General features: G+C 44.0%; 1 protein-coding gene across 2 annotated transcripts; it reads left to right on the top strand.

The window, feature by feature from the left end:
* Positions 1–70: 70 nt before the first annotated feature.
* On the top strand, positions 71–13,783 carry ZBTB8OS (zinc finger and BTB domain containing 8 opposite strand). 2 transcript variants are annotated; one of them, XM_073318016.1, is made up of 7 exons: positions 71–185; positions 4,839–4,863; positions 8,018–8,139; positions 8,360–8,442; positions 8,856–8,908; positions 10,525–10,561; positions 11,777–13,783. In XM_073318016.1, exons 1-7 carry the CDS (start codon positions 98–100, stop codon positions 11,861–11,863), a joined length of 495 nt encoding a protein of 164 aa, XP_073174117.1. In that variant the 5' UTR covers positions 71–97; the 3' UTR covers positions 11,864–13,783. The 2 variants fall into 2 exon arrangements, with proteins under 2 accessions (XP_073174117.1, XP_073174118.1); XM_073318017.1 differs by lacking the exons at positions 71–185; positions 4,839–4,863 and adding an exon at positions 5,308–5,393.
* Positions 13,784–16,431: the final 2,648 nt, after the last annotated feature.

Here is a 16,431-nt window from a genome sequence, read left to right as displayed (position 1 = left end):
TAAGCACCAGCATCACGTGTGGAAACTTCCCTGACAGCCTGGAAGGGGGTGGCCATTTTTATAAAGCAGGAAGTGAGTAGTGTACACTAAAGTGATCATGGCAGATAACTACAGGGACTATAATCTGACAGCGGACCAGCAGGCCATTAAAGCCAAGTACCCGCCCCTCAATAAGAAATATGAGTGTGAGTATTCCTAGCCTTGTCTAGACATAGTCTATGGGGTGCTGGGCATGGGGTGGGGGAGAGGGGGACTCTGGAAAGGTGAGTCTCCTTAATACATGGGTGCTGCATGCTGTTTTCACTTTCAGATTGTGGGTGTGTGCCTGTAGATTAACTGTAGGGGTTGTTTGTGATTCTTAATTTGTTGAATTACTTTGTGCCTTTCTGTGATGTAAATAACTATACAATGACTTATTCATCAAAAGCATCCAGGGAAACACTCCTTCTAAGCTGTTTCTTGTCTCTAAACAAATGCTTGAGATAATGTATTTTTTCCATCTTCTTCGCTACATGTTTTTCTGTTTTGTTTTTGCATTATGTGCTTTAATCTGCTGCTTTAAGACTTTTGCCTGGGCTTTTTTCCCCTTCCCTCCCCAGGAATTCCTTCCTGCCTTGATTTAATAGCTTTAGGTGCTTACAGGAAGCAGCCTGGGTCTAACTGTAGTTTTATTTAGGCTGTGCCTCTTTGAGAGAGTAGTTTGTGTAATTTATTAACATATGTTTCAGGACTTGTTCAGCTCTTAAGCCTAGTATAGGCTAATGACAGCAGCATGTTCCACCAGTCAAAAGGGAGCCAATCTTCCTTCTGTAATCAGAGAAGATTTTTATTCTCTGGCTGAAATGAATTAGACTCTATAGCTGTTGTTCGTTAGAGATAGTTGGTAGGGGAACTATTTACAAAGCAGGTAAGTGATTATGGAGCCAAGAGGGTGGCTTCAGCTGTAATGATCTGTTGTATGTTACTTATTTTAGACCTAAGTTTAAATCTGTCTCCAACAATTTCACACACCTTTTGTGTTACTGTGAGTTGACTTAAATTCTAGATCCCTAAATTGTGGATGTAGAAAATTTCATATGTGTTTAAAGAATTAATATTACATAATTTAAGATCAATTTTATATTGTGAGTTCCTCGTTTTGTAATCCTTCTTAATGGTTTAAAAGTCAATGCCACATATTAGGGTGTTGGCCGCTTAAAAGCTATAAATGAACAGAAAAGGCTTGTGCAGTAGGTCTGCAGAATACGGACACATGACACTTCTCAGCCTTGAGGGAAAAGAAGAAACTGTCACAGACATCTAGTCATCATCACTTGTTTGCTGTGTTGATGCAGTAAACACCTTTAATATCTCATAAGAGCTGTCAGAAATCTGTTTTAGCTAGAGATAGGAGGTATAGACTGTATTCATCTTTGCTTTGAAATTTGGTTCTCTAACTTATATGTTGTTTGACAATGCAACAACACTGATACACCAATTCTAGGTTTCCCCTATTGATTTTAATAACTAATGTTTTCACTCAAGCGCTAGCTCACTTACTTTTGTCCCTTAACTTTGCTCTCAATTAGATTTTTGTTACTTAGGGTCATCGTACTCTTTATTTGTTAAGTGCACTGTCCTCTCTTAAAACCGTTATTGACACACACATCCCAAAACCTAGCTGTAAAAAGCCTTTTAAGAAAGAGAGGTTTTGCTTAAAATTGTCTTTCATAATCTTAAGGGGGAATCAGGATTTGGAGCATACCGCACTAGCAATAATAAAATGGAGAAATTGTGCCATCTTGGGCGTGATCACGCTAACACTAGGCGTAAGTCAATAAGACTACTAAAGGTAGTAAGAATTATTGGTCAGATTTTCAAGAGTGCTCTTCACTCAGCAGCTGTCTGAGAGCTGACGGGCAGTATTTGTAGGATCGGGCCTAATGTCTGCATCTTGCACTGTAAGTGCGCAGAGCACGACTCGTTAGCCCTTTCACTGGACTACTCTGTACGTGACTCTGTACAAAGATCTGTCTGCAATGGATTGTACAGTCCATGTATACACTTTTTTGGATCAGTTAGTGGCTGATGACCAGTATTTTGACTGTTCATGTATCTGCTTTAACTGCACAGGTTTGGAAATTTATTTTTTAACGACACTTTTAAATGTAAACCTAATGCCTTACAAAGTGCAGCTATACTAGGGAGCCGCCATGTAATTGAAGGCATTTAGGCCTGGTCCTCTGAGTTACTGGTGTCAGTGGGAATCAAGTGCTCAAGTGTTGGGGAAGAGTCTGCATGGTTTTTTTTCTTTTTTTGTAAAGAGAAATCATGCCTCACCAATACACTAGAATTCTTGAAGGAGTCAACAAGCATGTGGACAAGGGGGATACAGTGTACTTAGATTTTTCAGAAAGCCTTTGACAAGGTGCCTCACCAAAGGCTCTTAAGCAAAGTAAGCTGTCATGGGATAAGAGGGAAGGTTCTCTCATGGATTGGTAACTGGTTAAAAGATAGGAAACAAAGAGTAGGAATAACTCATCAGTTTTCAGAATGGAGAGAGGTAAATAGTGGTGTTCCCCAGGAGCTGCTACTGGGACCAGTCGTATTCAACATATTCATAAATTATCTGGAAAAACGGGTAAACAGTGAGGTGGCAAAATTTGCAGATGATACAAAAATTACTCAAGATCGTTAAGTCCCAAGCAGACTGCGAAGAGCTACAAAAGGATCTCTCAAAATTAGGTGACTGAGCAACAAAATGGAAGATGAAATTCAATGTTGATAAATGCAAAGTAATGCACATTGGAAAACATAATCCCAACTATACATATAAAATATGGGGTCTAAATTAGCTGTTACCACTCAAGAAAGAGATCATGGAGTCATTGTGGATAGTTCTCTGAAAACATCCACTCAGTGCAGCGGCCGTTAAAAAAGCGAATAGAATGTTGGGCATCATTAAGAAAGGGATAGATAATAGGACAGAAAATATCATATTGCCTCTATATAAATCCATGGTACACCCGCATCTCGAATACTGCATGCAGATGTTGTTGGCCCATCTCAAAAAAGATATACTGGAATTGGAAAAGGTTCAGAGAAGGGCAACAAAAATGATTAGGGGGATGGAACAGCTTCCGTATGAGGAGAGATTAATAAGACTGGGACTTTTCAGCTTGGAAAAGAGACAACTAAGGGGGGATATGACTGAGGTCTATAAAATCATGACTGGTGTGGAGAAAGTAAATCAGGAAGTGTTATTTACTCCTTCTCATAAAACAAGAACTAGGAGTCGCCAAATGAAATTAATAAGCAGCAGGTTTAAAACAAACAAAAGGAAGTATTTCTTCACGCAAAGCACAGCCAACGTGTGGAACTCTTTGCTAGAAGATGTTGTGAAGGCCAAGATTATAACAGGGTTCAAAAGAGAACTAGATAAGTTCATGGAGGATAGGTCCATCAGTGGCCATTAGCCAGCATGGGCAGGGATGGTGTCCCTAGATTCTTGTTTGCCAGAAGCTGGGAATGAGCGACAGGGGATGGATCACTTGATGATTACCTATTCTGTTCATTCCCTCTGGGGCACCTGGCTTTGGCCACTGTCGGAAGACAGGATACTGGGCTAGATGGACCTTTGGTCAGACCCAGTATGGCCGTTCTTAAGTTCTCCCCAACTTCTTGTATCCAGTCCTGATCCATCAACATTATGCTTCAAAATTATGGTGTAGAATATTGTTATCAATTACAACACCACACCTTGTTGTATGCAAGCAGCAAAATACATTCTGTACCACCGGCTGCTTTTTTCTTATTCAGCTCAGTCCTCTCTGGGGTATTTTGCCTACAATGGAGGTGGGAGTACACTTTAATTGTAAAATTAACTTGGTTACGTTGTCTGTGCTTGACTTCTGCAAGTGGGAGTCAGAGCACAAGCACAGGGAGGGGCTGAATGTTGATGAGCTGACCCAAAGAATGGATTAATTGGAGGGGGATAAAAGGTGGAATGGCCTAGAATAGCATTTTAATAAAAAAACCTGATTTTAAAAAACGCTGGATACAGTTAGACAACCTGGCTGCATAAAGGAAAGACTGACCTATGCATGGATGTGCTTGTGCTGAGCTGAAGCTGTTAGGAACTTGTAACCACAAAACATTTTGGGGGGGTTTGAAGGACTAACTCCTACCAGAGCCTCTGCTGGAGTAGGGGTGGGAATGGTCTTTGGTAAACTTATTATTGCATGTGTAGAATTGTTTTAATTGTGTTTTTCTCTGTAATGCTTTCACCTTGAATAAAAGTGCTGACCTAGAGTTGTGTAAGAGCATAACTGTAGGCAGTTAAGCTGGCTATAGCTTCTGGAATAAGAGCAAATCACAGACCCTGGTCTATTTAGGCAGTCTGACTTGCTGGTAATAACACCGTGTAGGTAGGGAATTGTGCCACCTGGAAAAACCCCATTCAGGAGAGGGAGAGAGATGCGGGTCTCTCCCCAGGAGAGGTGATGGCTGGGAGCTGGAGGTTTAAGAGTGAGTGCCCTTGGTGGACCACAAAAGGGGAACACTGTTGCAGCTGCCCTGAATTGTACCATGTTATCGGTGGTTTCACTAGAAACAAGTTAGCTTTTTGTGGTTTTTCTTTTAAAAACCTGTTCTGTTGACATGTGTTGATGACACTGAATTAAATCTTTTCAAGTGTCATTGTTAATTAATCAGATTAACACACTAGCTGGAGCTTCGGTGTCAAAACAAGCACAAAAAATTATCTTGTTATTAACAGGACCTGACTTTTTCTTCCATATTATTGCTTATTTTTAAACCACCATGATGATCTCATAACTATTCTTCTTCTACTCCCTCAGATCTGGATCACACAGCTGACGTTCAGTGAGTATTTACAGCTGCAATTTCTACTCCTGGGGGAATTCTATGCCAAAATAAATTCTGTGCCCAATATTTTAAAATTCTGCAAAATTCTGCATATTTTATTTGTCAAAATATCACAGTATAATCACGCCAGTTTCAATTATTTTGGTAATTTATTTCAAAATATCTGTCAGCAAGTTTGTCTGTAACCAAAAAAAGATTCTGGTAAATTTTTTTGACAAACAGATTCCTTACTAAGCATATTAGCACAGAACTTTGAGTAATTAATTTAAATTACAATACAGAACTCAGAGTAGTGAGTAGAAGTAGAACTCGATGAAGTGAGCTGTAGCTCACGAAAGCTTATGCTCAAATAAATTTGTTAGTTTCTAAGGTGCCACAAGTACTCCTTTTCTTAATACAGAACTGTATTTCCTGCACCAGTCGGAAGCAGTGCAAAGGCTTGGGGGAGTCAGGGGTAATGGAGGAGCTGAGGGAGAGAGAAAGAGCCTGAAGTGAACCTGGAGGGTTGTTGGATGTGGCTGGAAGAAGTATGGAACAGTTTGTTTGTTTGTTTGTTTGGGGGGTGAGGGGCAGGCTGGATTGTAAGGGAGTTTGGACGCCTCCCTCATGCAGACCCTTGCTGACCCAAATCCTCTCTCATTCAGTCAGGCACATCTGCCCGTCTCCCCACACCTCCCATCCCCATGGGTCTCTGCAGCCTTCTTCCCCATCCTTATGTGTCCCTGCAGCCCTTCTCCCCCAATCCCCATGTGGCCTTGCATCCCAATTCCCATTCAGCTAGAGGGATTTGGCTGGTGCCTTTCCCTGCATGATTCATGAGTGGCTCTGGGAGCATTCATGCAATCTAGCTGGCTGCGGGGCTCCACATGAGGTTGTGCTGAGTGATCACAGCTCCTAGAGGGGTTTGCTGGTGGTCACTAGCAAGGCATTATGAGACACAGCTCAGGCTGGAGAGTTTAGGGGGCACAGCAGTCCCACGGTCCCAGGCTGCACCCCGGGAAACCCATTACAAACTTATCAAAAGAGAAATAGATAAATATATCCACCCCCCATGACCTCCAAAGAGAAACCATATTGTTGAAATGAAACAAAGAATATCTAGCATCCCAGCAGTGACGTTGGAATCACTTTTATAGTGAGGGTGCTGAAAGCCATTGAACAAAACTGTAAAACCTGTACATGATAGAAACTACTTCAAGCCAGAGGGTACTGCTGCACCCCCAGCACCCCTAGTTCCAGCACCCCTGCATCCCAGCATGCTTAGGTATGCATTCCATAAGCTCAAAGGGGATATATTTGGCCCAATTCTCCTCTCACATCAGTACATAGATGCAACCCTGCTGACTTCACAGTTATTCCTGATTTACATCAAATGTGATAGAAGAAGTAATCTTAGTGAGGTTACACCCAGAAATTTACTCCTGGGGGAATTCTGCGCCACTGTGCATACACAGAATTTCCCCCCCCACACACAGAGAAAATTCATTCTGCCCCAGAAGTGCTGCAGTTCCACCTTTTGCCCACCAGAGGCTGCTGTGGCGCTAGAACAGCCAACAGCACCTGAACACAGCTGGCTGTTCTGGCGCCACAGCAGCCTCTGGTGGGCAAAAGGTGGAACTGCAGCACTTCTAGGGCAGAATGTATTTTCTGTGCATGCACAGTGGAGCAGAATTCCCCCAGGAGTAGAAGTTCATCACTGCACCCTGCCTGCAGAGCCAGGTTAGGACAGAGTGGGGCACACAGGGCTGCTAGGGGTCACAGACTAGGGTTCAGAATAGCTAGCTGGGGGGACAGACTGGGGCCTGGGCTCAGGAGCTGGTGGGGTGACAGCATTGAGCCAGGAGCTCCCAGCATTGGACCTCAGGAATATACCGTCTTGCACTGCTCAAGATGGGCAGTGCAAATTTAGTAACTGGTTCACTTCTTCATTAATGGAAAGTGTACATACACCAGTCTTTGCAAAACCTGAGCAGATTTACCACACACGTCAGGCAAATTCACTGGTAAAGATAAACAGTAAAACAAATGTATTGACTACAAAAGATAGATTTTAAGTGATAGGCAAAAAGTCAATTAGTTACCAACAGAAATAAAATATAAACATGCAGTCTAAACTCTCAACCCTATTAGACTGGGCAACAACTAGATTAAGGAGTCTTTCTCACCCCACTGGATATTGCAGTTCAAAATACACAGATTTCACCCTTGACATCTGGACCAGTCCCCTCAGTTGGAGACTTCAGAGTGTCCTTGTTGCTTGCAGCATAGGTGGGTGAAGGAGTAAAAGGCCAAGCCTGGGCCCCCTGTGTTGTAGAACAAAAGTCCAGGCATGTCTCAGGGCACTGCTGAGTCTCCAGGCAAGGTTGAGCAATTCCTCTGGTGTGGCCTCATGCAAGTGAGTCATTGAATTGTAGCTCCCTTGCTGGACAAGGGTGGTTGATGGGTTGTTTGACATCCTGCCTGGGTGTTAGTTACTTTCCTTGCTGTTTCCTCTGGCGAGCTATCATCTGGCTAATTCCCCAATTTACAGCATGTTTTAGTGACAGCCATACAACACAATTCTCATAACTTCACATCCATATATGTATATCATTAATGCATAGAGAAATGACTTTCAGCAGATCATAACCTTCCCACTGATACCTTACAAGGCATGTTTATATGTAATATCACAATTATATACAGATGAGGAATATGGGGAGTTACAGGGTGCTCCTCCAAGGTACAGAATGTCACAAAGGTATGCCTAGAGTGCTCCTGAAATAAGTCTAAGCTACATGGAGGTGTTTTAATTCTTCAGCTCCTTGTCTCTTCTCTTCAACCTCAGATGTTCATGCTACCTCTTTATTTCCAAGTGATCTATTTCCATGCATGCCAACTGTCCATATTTAGGAAGGACATCACTTCTTTTAGTAAAATATTTTCTACTTTCCCACTCTGTCCCTCCAAAAGGAAGCTCCTTTCCTCTTGCTATATTTCAACAGTGCTTCCCTAATCTTCTTCCCAAATGCCCCTATTCATAGGTAATGGCAGGTCTGCACTTCTCTGCATTCACTTCCTTTCCCACTTATACTAGCACCCCAATCTTTCATCTGCATCCCCCCACTTTCTTTGTTACTATTGTATGATGGAGTAATGCTGCTGTCTGTAGGTTACATGCCTGGGGAGATACCTTGGAAGAGACATTTGAGCAGTGTGCTATGGCCATGTTTGGCTACATGACGGATACAGAGACGGTTGAACCCTTGGATACTATAGAAGTGGAGGCAGAAGGTAAGAAGGCAGTGAGCCTATTGTACGAACTCGTTGAAAGAGAAGTGCATTGAAATAAAAAGGTCAGTACTACATCTAAGGAGCCAATCTCAGTTGGCTGAATCTTCTAGTACTTTGTCATCAGGAAACTGCCCCTTTGATATGGACTGAAAGAATGTTTGGGAAGTTCTTGACCGAGCTCCCAGTTGAGTCGCTTTCTCTCTCTGCTTCTATCCTGTAGGACATGACCTGCTCTCTCTTCTCTATAACTTCTTAAATGAGTGGCTGTATAAATTCAGTGCTGACCAGTTCTTCGTACCCAGGGTAAGTCTCTTCCATCTTACAGGACAGGACTATTCCCTACCAACACCTGCCAAAGGTACAGCAGTATCTGGGGCAGTAAAGGTGGAACCAACAAAACACTTAGACCCGCCAACACATCAGGGGGATTGTAGACACAAGGATAGGGAGAGGCAGGGCACATATTCTTAGTTTTGCTGTTGTAAAAGCTAATGAATAGATGCCATTATACCATAATAACTGTTCTGTGTACATCTGAATTCTGAACACCAGTGTGTCTCTGAGGCTGCTCAAACGCTGGCTTTAGGTTCCGATGGTGATGTGAATATTGGCTTTGTATCGAGGCATGTTCACTGGGAGTCTTCATCCGGTGGTATAAATCAATATGAGAAGTCCTCTTAAAGGCAACTTTTCCCCTGTTTCTTTTTTCCTTGCAGGAGGTGAAAGTGCTTCACATTGACCGAATGAGGTACAAAATAAGGTCCATTGGGTGAGTAATCAACACCATCTCATTTAAGAGCGAAATTCTGAAAACCAGTGAATAAAGACTAGGAAGGAGTCGGGGGGCCCTTGGGCAAGTCCTTCTATCTGTGTCTGTCCTGTATATAAAATTTAAGTATCTATCATGCTCTCTCTCATGAGGATTAATCAGCTAATCTTTGTAAAACTGTATAATACTACTTATTATTCTGATGTGTTTCAGCCAGTTGCTATCAAAGACTTGGAAGCAGACCGGAAATAAAAATAATCTGAGCCCAGAACTTCAGGGATTTACTTAATACAATACAGGGACTGTAGGCAAATCAACGTCTCTCCGCTTCCTTCTCCCTATTTTGTAGGCCTTCTCTAGATTTAGGATTTAAAGCTCAATCTAACTAACCTCTTCTAAAAGTCTAATTGAGACAAAGCAGTTGTACTTCAGAACATGTTAACCTGATGGAGTTAAACCCTAGACTCCCCTTAAGTTTTATCTTGACCAGTTTAAAGTGTTTGAACTATAGCAGCCTTATTAAGATTAGGATGTTAGCACATGGTTAATTAATACATTTTCCTGGTGTGGGTGTAGCCCTAGTCTAGACAATGCCATAGATGCCCAGTTTCGCTCCCACTGGACGACAACTATAGCATTTACATACATGTTGATGATTCAGTGGATTTTTTTGGGGGGATTAGCTTTTCAGTGTTGTAGCTGATGGTACACTGTGTGTATTGTACTTGCATGAGGAGACTTGGAAGGACCAGAATAGCTTCAATCCTCCCAATTCTATAGGGGAACTGTTAAGAGTGAATCTCTAATGCATAAGTGAAAGGAAAATGGGCTTTGTTTCTTCTCCTCTCCCTTCTATCTATCTTAAGTCCTTCTCTTGGGCCCTTTATCTTAGTGCCTCACAGGCTATAACATATTTATCCTCACAAAACCCCTGTGAGGTGTAGAAGTGCTATCATCCCCATTTTACAGATCGGGGAACTGAGACCATGAGAGGCTAAGTGACTTGCCCAAGATCACAGAGGAATTCTGTAGAAGAGCCTCACCCCTATTCTTTTATGTCATGGGTTGCTGCCTAACCACTGGCTCATGCTTTCTCTCTTCCACCCACACCTCTCCTAGCAACCCTGGCTTATGGGAGTGACCTTTCCAGCAATTAGTTGGAAAAATTCCCCTCCATGGGGCACAAGGGATGGTGTGCCATTCTCTCCCCTACAGTGGGAGTTGCGCGTTTTAACTACTAGAGAGGGTGTAGTATGTTGTTCCCTGAATTACTTTTCTTTTTTTTTCTTCTGTTAATAGCTTGTAAAATTGCCCAAGAGGCTAGAGCCTGGAACAGGAGGCTTTTTATATATTTAAACAAGCAAGGTACAAATAACTAGTATCTTTGCTGGGATGGCTCAGCTCTCTGAGATAGTAACTATGCTCCACACCACCTCAGTAGTTACGCTATGAGAGAACTACTGAGGAGAGTTAATCTGACCTTTCCACAAAGTGGATTTCCTCTAAGTGACTCACTTGCACTGGTAATTCCAGCAATGATGGTTGTTGAATTAAACCAAAGTTTCAACAATTTCCTCACACTTATCTGTGGGTTTGTTTTTTGTTTGTTCCCTAAGGTGGGGGGAAGAGTTCTCTTTACCCAAACACCCTCAGGTATGTAACAATTGCTCTGTGTCTTATGGTTTCATGGGTATGACAAAGGCTTTTCTCCTAAGTTATTAAGAGAGCCAGTTACTAACTTTTCTGCGTAATTAGATGCCAGTATTGCCTCTGATACCAAAGCTCTTGCTCACTAACTGCCATTTGTGAATGCAGCAATTAGCACTCCTGAAACTGAGTGTCTGGGTGATTACTCATGAGCTAGCAGCAATGAGAAGTCTGTTGTCTAGTTGAGCCAATGAAATGCAAACCAATCCAAAGTCAGGGTGCTTACACTGGCATGATAGTTATTAGGTTGCTCTGTTGTAAATTCTCTAGAGATTCAGTAATAAACTAATCTAATCCTTCCTGATTTCCCTCCCACATCATCCAAACTGTGTTCTGTTGTGGCTAGTTGATGGGAGTTGGTGCTGTGCAGAAAGTAACTTTGTTCTGCTACTTTCCCATCACCTAGACCAGTTACTACATGTTGATGTCCCAACCTTTACACTCCTAACAAGTGCAGCACAGCTGTGCTTCTGGGGAAGGATTTTTTTTTTTTTTTAAACTAAGCGGTTTTCAAACTTTTTAGGCTCTTAGCAGCCGTGTTAGTCTGTATTCGCAAAAAGAAAAGGAGTACTTGTGGCACCTTAGCATCCGATGAATTGAACTGTAGCTCACGAAAGCTTATGCTCAAATAAATTGGTTAGTCTCTAAGGTGCCACAAGTACTCCTTTTCCTTTTTAGGCTCTGTACCCATTTCGAAATAATATAGTTTACTGCATGCCCCTATCTGACATAGGTGGGGGAGGATGTGTGGGATCATGTGCCCCTCCCCAATTTCTGCCTTCCATTTACATAGAGATCAGGCAGGGGGTGGAGGTGGCACTCCCTCCCTGAGCTGCCTGGCCTCGCTGGCCCAAGCCACCTTGTGTCCCCGCTCATCCCCAAATGTTCTTCCACACACCCCTAGGGGGCACCCCGCCACAGTTTGAAAATCTCTGTACTAAATAAAATGCGTTGTCTGCCACTACAGGATTTTTCTTATGTACCCCCTAACGAGAGCTCACATACACCTAGGGGTACATATACCCCAGTTTGAAAACTACTGTAAACTGAATAGCATTCCCAGGAAGCCAGTAAATATTCATGTATTGCTGTGATTCATACAGAGCCACTGCTGGGGCTCATGGTTTACAAACTCTAATTTCCTGTGCCCATTCCCTCTAGGGTACTGAGGTCAAGGCAATAACTTATTCAGCAATGCAGATCTATGAAGAAGAGACTCCAGAAGTGTTTGTGATCATCGATATCTAAAACAAGAAGAAAACTGCTGAAAGGAGTGAATACTTGTCATTGCTGGCAAAGGTCCCACACGAACTCTGTCATCCGTCTGGAAATAATGGAACAGTTGGCTATAAATGTATTGTAATACTTAGACCCAGTAAGATGCTCCATCAGCTGGGAGGAGGAATCACAGGGAATAGCCACCTATGATTTTACTCTGAGGATGGTGAACCAGGCTGGGAACTGCATATCCAGAAAGGAGAGCTAAGTTTCTCTGGTGAAAAGAAAGGGATTTGTAGGGAGTCTCTCAGTAGCACTGATACTTTTATATCGATTTTTAAAGGCCAGCATTGGTACTGGGTTCCTTTTGAATGTAGGTGGGGAAATCAAAAGGGGGTTATTTTTATTAGCCAAAAATATATGTTATTGAGTTAACAGGAGCAGGAGAAGACTAGAGTGTCATAGATCTGAACACTTTTTTGCCTTCTTTTAGAGAAACTACCTCTCCTCTGTTTTGCACTGTTTTGATATAGATTTTAATTTGCTCATTCCAAAGTGGCATCTCTGTTTCACTTTATTTAAAGCCTCCGAGGGCATGTCTACACAGCAAACTAAAACCCATGGCTGGGCCATGCCAACCGACTTGGGCTCAGGCTGTGGGGCTGTTCCATTGCTGTGTAGGCTTTCAGGCTGGGGCCCAGGCTCTGGGACCCTCCTACCTCACAGGGTCCCAGAGCCTGGGCCCCAGCCCAAGCTTGGAAGTCTACACAGCAGTGAAACGACCCCACACCCAGAGCCCTGCAAGCCTGAGTCGGCTGGCACGGGTAAGCCACAAGTCTCTAGTTGGTGTGTAGACATACCTTGAGATCTCTGCTGCTAGTCTGGCCTAATGAAAGGATTTACCATGGTAAAAGTCCATCTTGACCTGTCTGTGTTAAAGTGAAAAGATGCCACTAGGTGGTACTGGATCTCCTCCATAGAACACTGGTAAACTCCTACTGTAATGAAGCATGTGTCCATGTAAGTGTAGTACAGTACTAATGTTTCTTCTTGCCCTTCCCACAAGCAGAGGCTGCGTTCACCATTTCTGGGGTAGAAGGGAGTCTACCTGGATTTACATGTCCCAGAACAATTAGATCTTGGCATATGAAGGGCACTTCTCTCCTGTTCCCGTGATGGCAGTCAATAAACTGGCTACTTCTTTCTTAAGACCGTAGAAACGGTACAGAACATTCCTCCATTGTAGGACAATGCATTGTCATGCAGGAGGCAAACTCTGACTGAACACCTTTCCTACAGAGAAGTGTGTGTAAACTTCACCGTTCTTCATTGTGCTATACAGTTCTGAGACCTTGCATGTAAACAGTGCGGAAAGTTCCTATGTCTTTCTTTAAATGCTAACGTATATTTTGGGTTGGCCTTTACTAGCAAGGGATGGTTGTGGGTGTGTTAGTGGGGAGGAGAAAGAGAATAATTACAGCAAGTGGAGTTTTTTGGGGGGCAGGAGTGAGTAAATTATATTTTCAGCAGCTCTAAGGCACCTTCATGCTGCCAGGGGCAAACTAGAATTGGGACCCGTATCTTTCACAGTAGTGTACAAGTTAACTGTGCGAGTAACTGTTCTTTGCTGTTTGAACATTATTGCATATAGGATCCATGCAGGACAATTGTCATCTTTTTGAAATGACCACTTACTAGCTCTCCTTTTATTATCAGCATAGGAAGTGGGATGTTTGAAAGAGGGTAGGAGCAAATCACCAACAGGTATCAGTAACATCTTATCTGCAGTTGTCTGTTTGGCTCAGTATAGCATGTCAGAACTAGGGTGACCAGACAACAAGTGTGAAAAATTGGGATGGGGGTTGGGGGTAATAGTTGCCTATATAAGACAAAGCCCCAAATATCAGGACTGTCCCTATAAAACTGGGACATCATCACGCTAACGAACCCCACTGCCCACTACCTCAAAAAAGAAGAGTCTATTGTACTATAACTAGGAAAGGTTAATACTGTGTTTAGTACCCTTCCCTTCTTCCATTGTAATTATTTTCTCAAAATACAAAGTGTAGAAAGGGCTGCCCACTTCAAGCAGCTTTCTTTTTTAAAATGTTTCACTTAAGACCACCTTTAAAGGGAGGAACGGGTTTTCTTACAATCATGTTACTGTGCACATGGCCATTTAAAAATCTCTTCAATTTAGTTGCATGTATAGTGTGAAATAAAGTTGACTTAATTGTGCAGGTGTTTATAACCATCTATGGAGAGCAGCATCTCCTGGAGGTGAGAGAGAGTGGTGGGGTTAGTTTTGTAGGTGAAGCAGGGCAAATACCGTCACCACTTTCCTTCCCTCTCCTTCCAGTTGACCCTCTGCAACTCTGTTACACATGGGCAATGACATATTGGCTAAACTGCCCCTCCCTCAGGCTGTTGCAAGATGTACAGTTGTGTTGGCTGCCTGCTACTTCCCTGCACCCCAGAGCTGGCTGCATTGGGGTGATGTCCCGTTTGCCTGTTGGAGTGAGGATGTGTGTGTGTGCGAGCCTGAGAACTAGTTGAGCTGATGCGAGTGGGGTGGGTGTGTAATACGGTGTACAATATGAGGTGGGGGAACCAGCCCGGGCCATGAGGGAAGCCGGCCCCCAGCAGGACATGGCTGGGCCAACGCTGGCTAGTGGGGTGGAGCCAGAGAGCAGAGGGTTTATAGCATAAGAGTGGAACCAAAAGACATCACCTCTCTGAGGGCCGGGGGGTGAACGGGGACAATCTCCCACCCAGGCCAGCCCCTGTCCCTCACTCGAGGCAACTCCTCACCCCATTGGGCAAAAACGGTCTGCCGATTTGTTCAGCCAAGAGCAGCGTGGAGTTGATGCGGGGCTGGCGGGAAGCTCTGCAGAGCTTTTACTCCACAGAGCTGTTTGAGCACTGGGTCAGGTCCCACCCCCTCAAAGCAGCTAATCAGGAAGGAGTTCTATTGGACCATGTGGCTGTCAATCAGTCATCTTAATTGACCTATCACAGGGGAGGGGGAAGGAAGACAAGATAGTTAGCCCAACTTCCCAGGGGCTGTCAGGTGGCTGTATTCAGCCAATGGTGCGTCGAGTTGGAATTCTGTCACCAGAGCAACCTCGGGCGGGTCGGGTTCGGTTCCCGTTGGTGCCTGAAGGAGTTTCAGGTGGGGCTGGATGTGGCATGTCAGGTCGATTTTTGGCATGGGGCGGGGGGGGTAGCACGGTCCCCAGTGTGAGGAAAGCTAAAGGGGCAGCAGCAGTGGAAGCGTGAGCGGAAGGCCCTGTAGGGGAGGTTGGGGCCCATCCTGAGGGGATAGAGGGGGCAGGGTGGCAAGGGCTAGCCCGTGATGGGGCTAGAGGTAAGAATGGGGGAGGTGGGGTGAGGCCAGTGGTGCTGGAGCAATTTTTAGAGTGGGTGGTGGGTGGCGGGGCGGGTGCTGAAAGCCATTGAACAAAACTAAACCCTTGTCTGATGGAAATCAAAGCCAGGGGGTGCAGCCTCACCTATAGGTGCTGGAATTAGAGGTACTATCTCTGTATGACCGTATTTGAGGAGGGGGCCTCCTGCCCCTGTAACTAGACGGTGGCCAGAGCCCCTGTGAAGGGTGGGGGGCTAAGCAGAGGGCAGGAGGGAGGGCTGTTGCTGTAAGAAGGGCAGGGTGTCCTAAGAGGAGGCTGGGGTGTTTCTCCTGCAATAAAAGGCACTACCTGTGAGAGGCAGGGAGTGGGTGGTGCTTGAGCCCAAATCATGGGGGGGGGGGAAATAATGTTTTCTGTGGAGAAAATGTGAAATGTTAGATATTAATTTATTTTTCTAAACATGGAAAATGGTGGGCATTCAGTGGAACCATCTGAAAAAGTCAGGAGAGACTTGAAATTGGTGCCTCTTGGAATCATTCAGCTGGGCCCTGAATGAGCGAACTGGCACTCCCTGGCATCTGTATGGGCCCACCTCACTGCTAAAGTTGAAATGGATTTCCTGTGCAATGCTCTGCGTGCAAATATGAAAATGAGGGCTCTCTCTCACCACCATATGGGCACCCTCCGCAAAGGTCTTTTTCAGTGTATTTTGGTTCCTGAACAAAATCTCTGGAGAGTGAAAGCCTCAGTCTGTAAAAATAAATGCACCACAGCCAATAGCAGTACAAGCTTCTTCCACAAGCCGGGATGGTCGCTTAGGCCTATTCCACGGGGACCTTCTCAAGGAATGGGGAAGGTAGTTCAGCTTCTGTTCCCATGCAGTCTTTAGACTGCTGAAACTATCAACATGGTTGCCAATTCTGATGTTTTCCTATGACGTACACATTTTCACCAACAACTGGACTGAACTCCCTTCCTCAAACTCCGAAGATCTGTCGGATTTTTGATCATACTCAACCGGTTCTGGCTTTGAAAAAATCTATACTCTGAAAACATGTTATATTTTAAAATATTTAAATGCAATAACTTTTATTTTTTGGGAGGGGTGGAAAGTGCTGACCTCACAGGTGCATATGTAGCTCCCCTGCAGATGAAGAAGGGCTTGTGTTTGTGGGTGAAATTTGACATTTGTTATATCTTTAATATTAAAGGACAGTCTTTTTTCCACTT

Source organism: Lepidochelys kempii, chromosome 19, assembly GCF_965140285.1.
Source record: "Lepidochelys kempii isolate rLepKem1 chromosome 19, rLepKem1.hap1, whole genome shotgun sequence".
In the NCBI taxonomy this organism is placed as follows: Eukaryota; Metazoa; Chordata; order Testudines; family Cheloniidae; genus Lepidochelys; species Lepidochelys kempii.
Note: the sequence above shows the minus strand (reverse complement) of the source record. Positions and strands in the feature narration are given on the sequence as shown.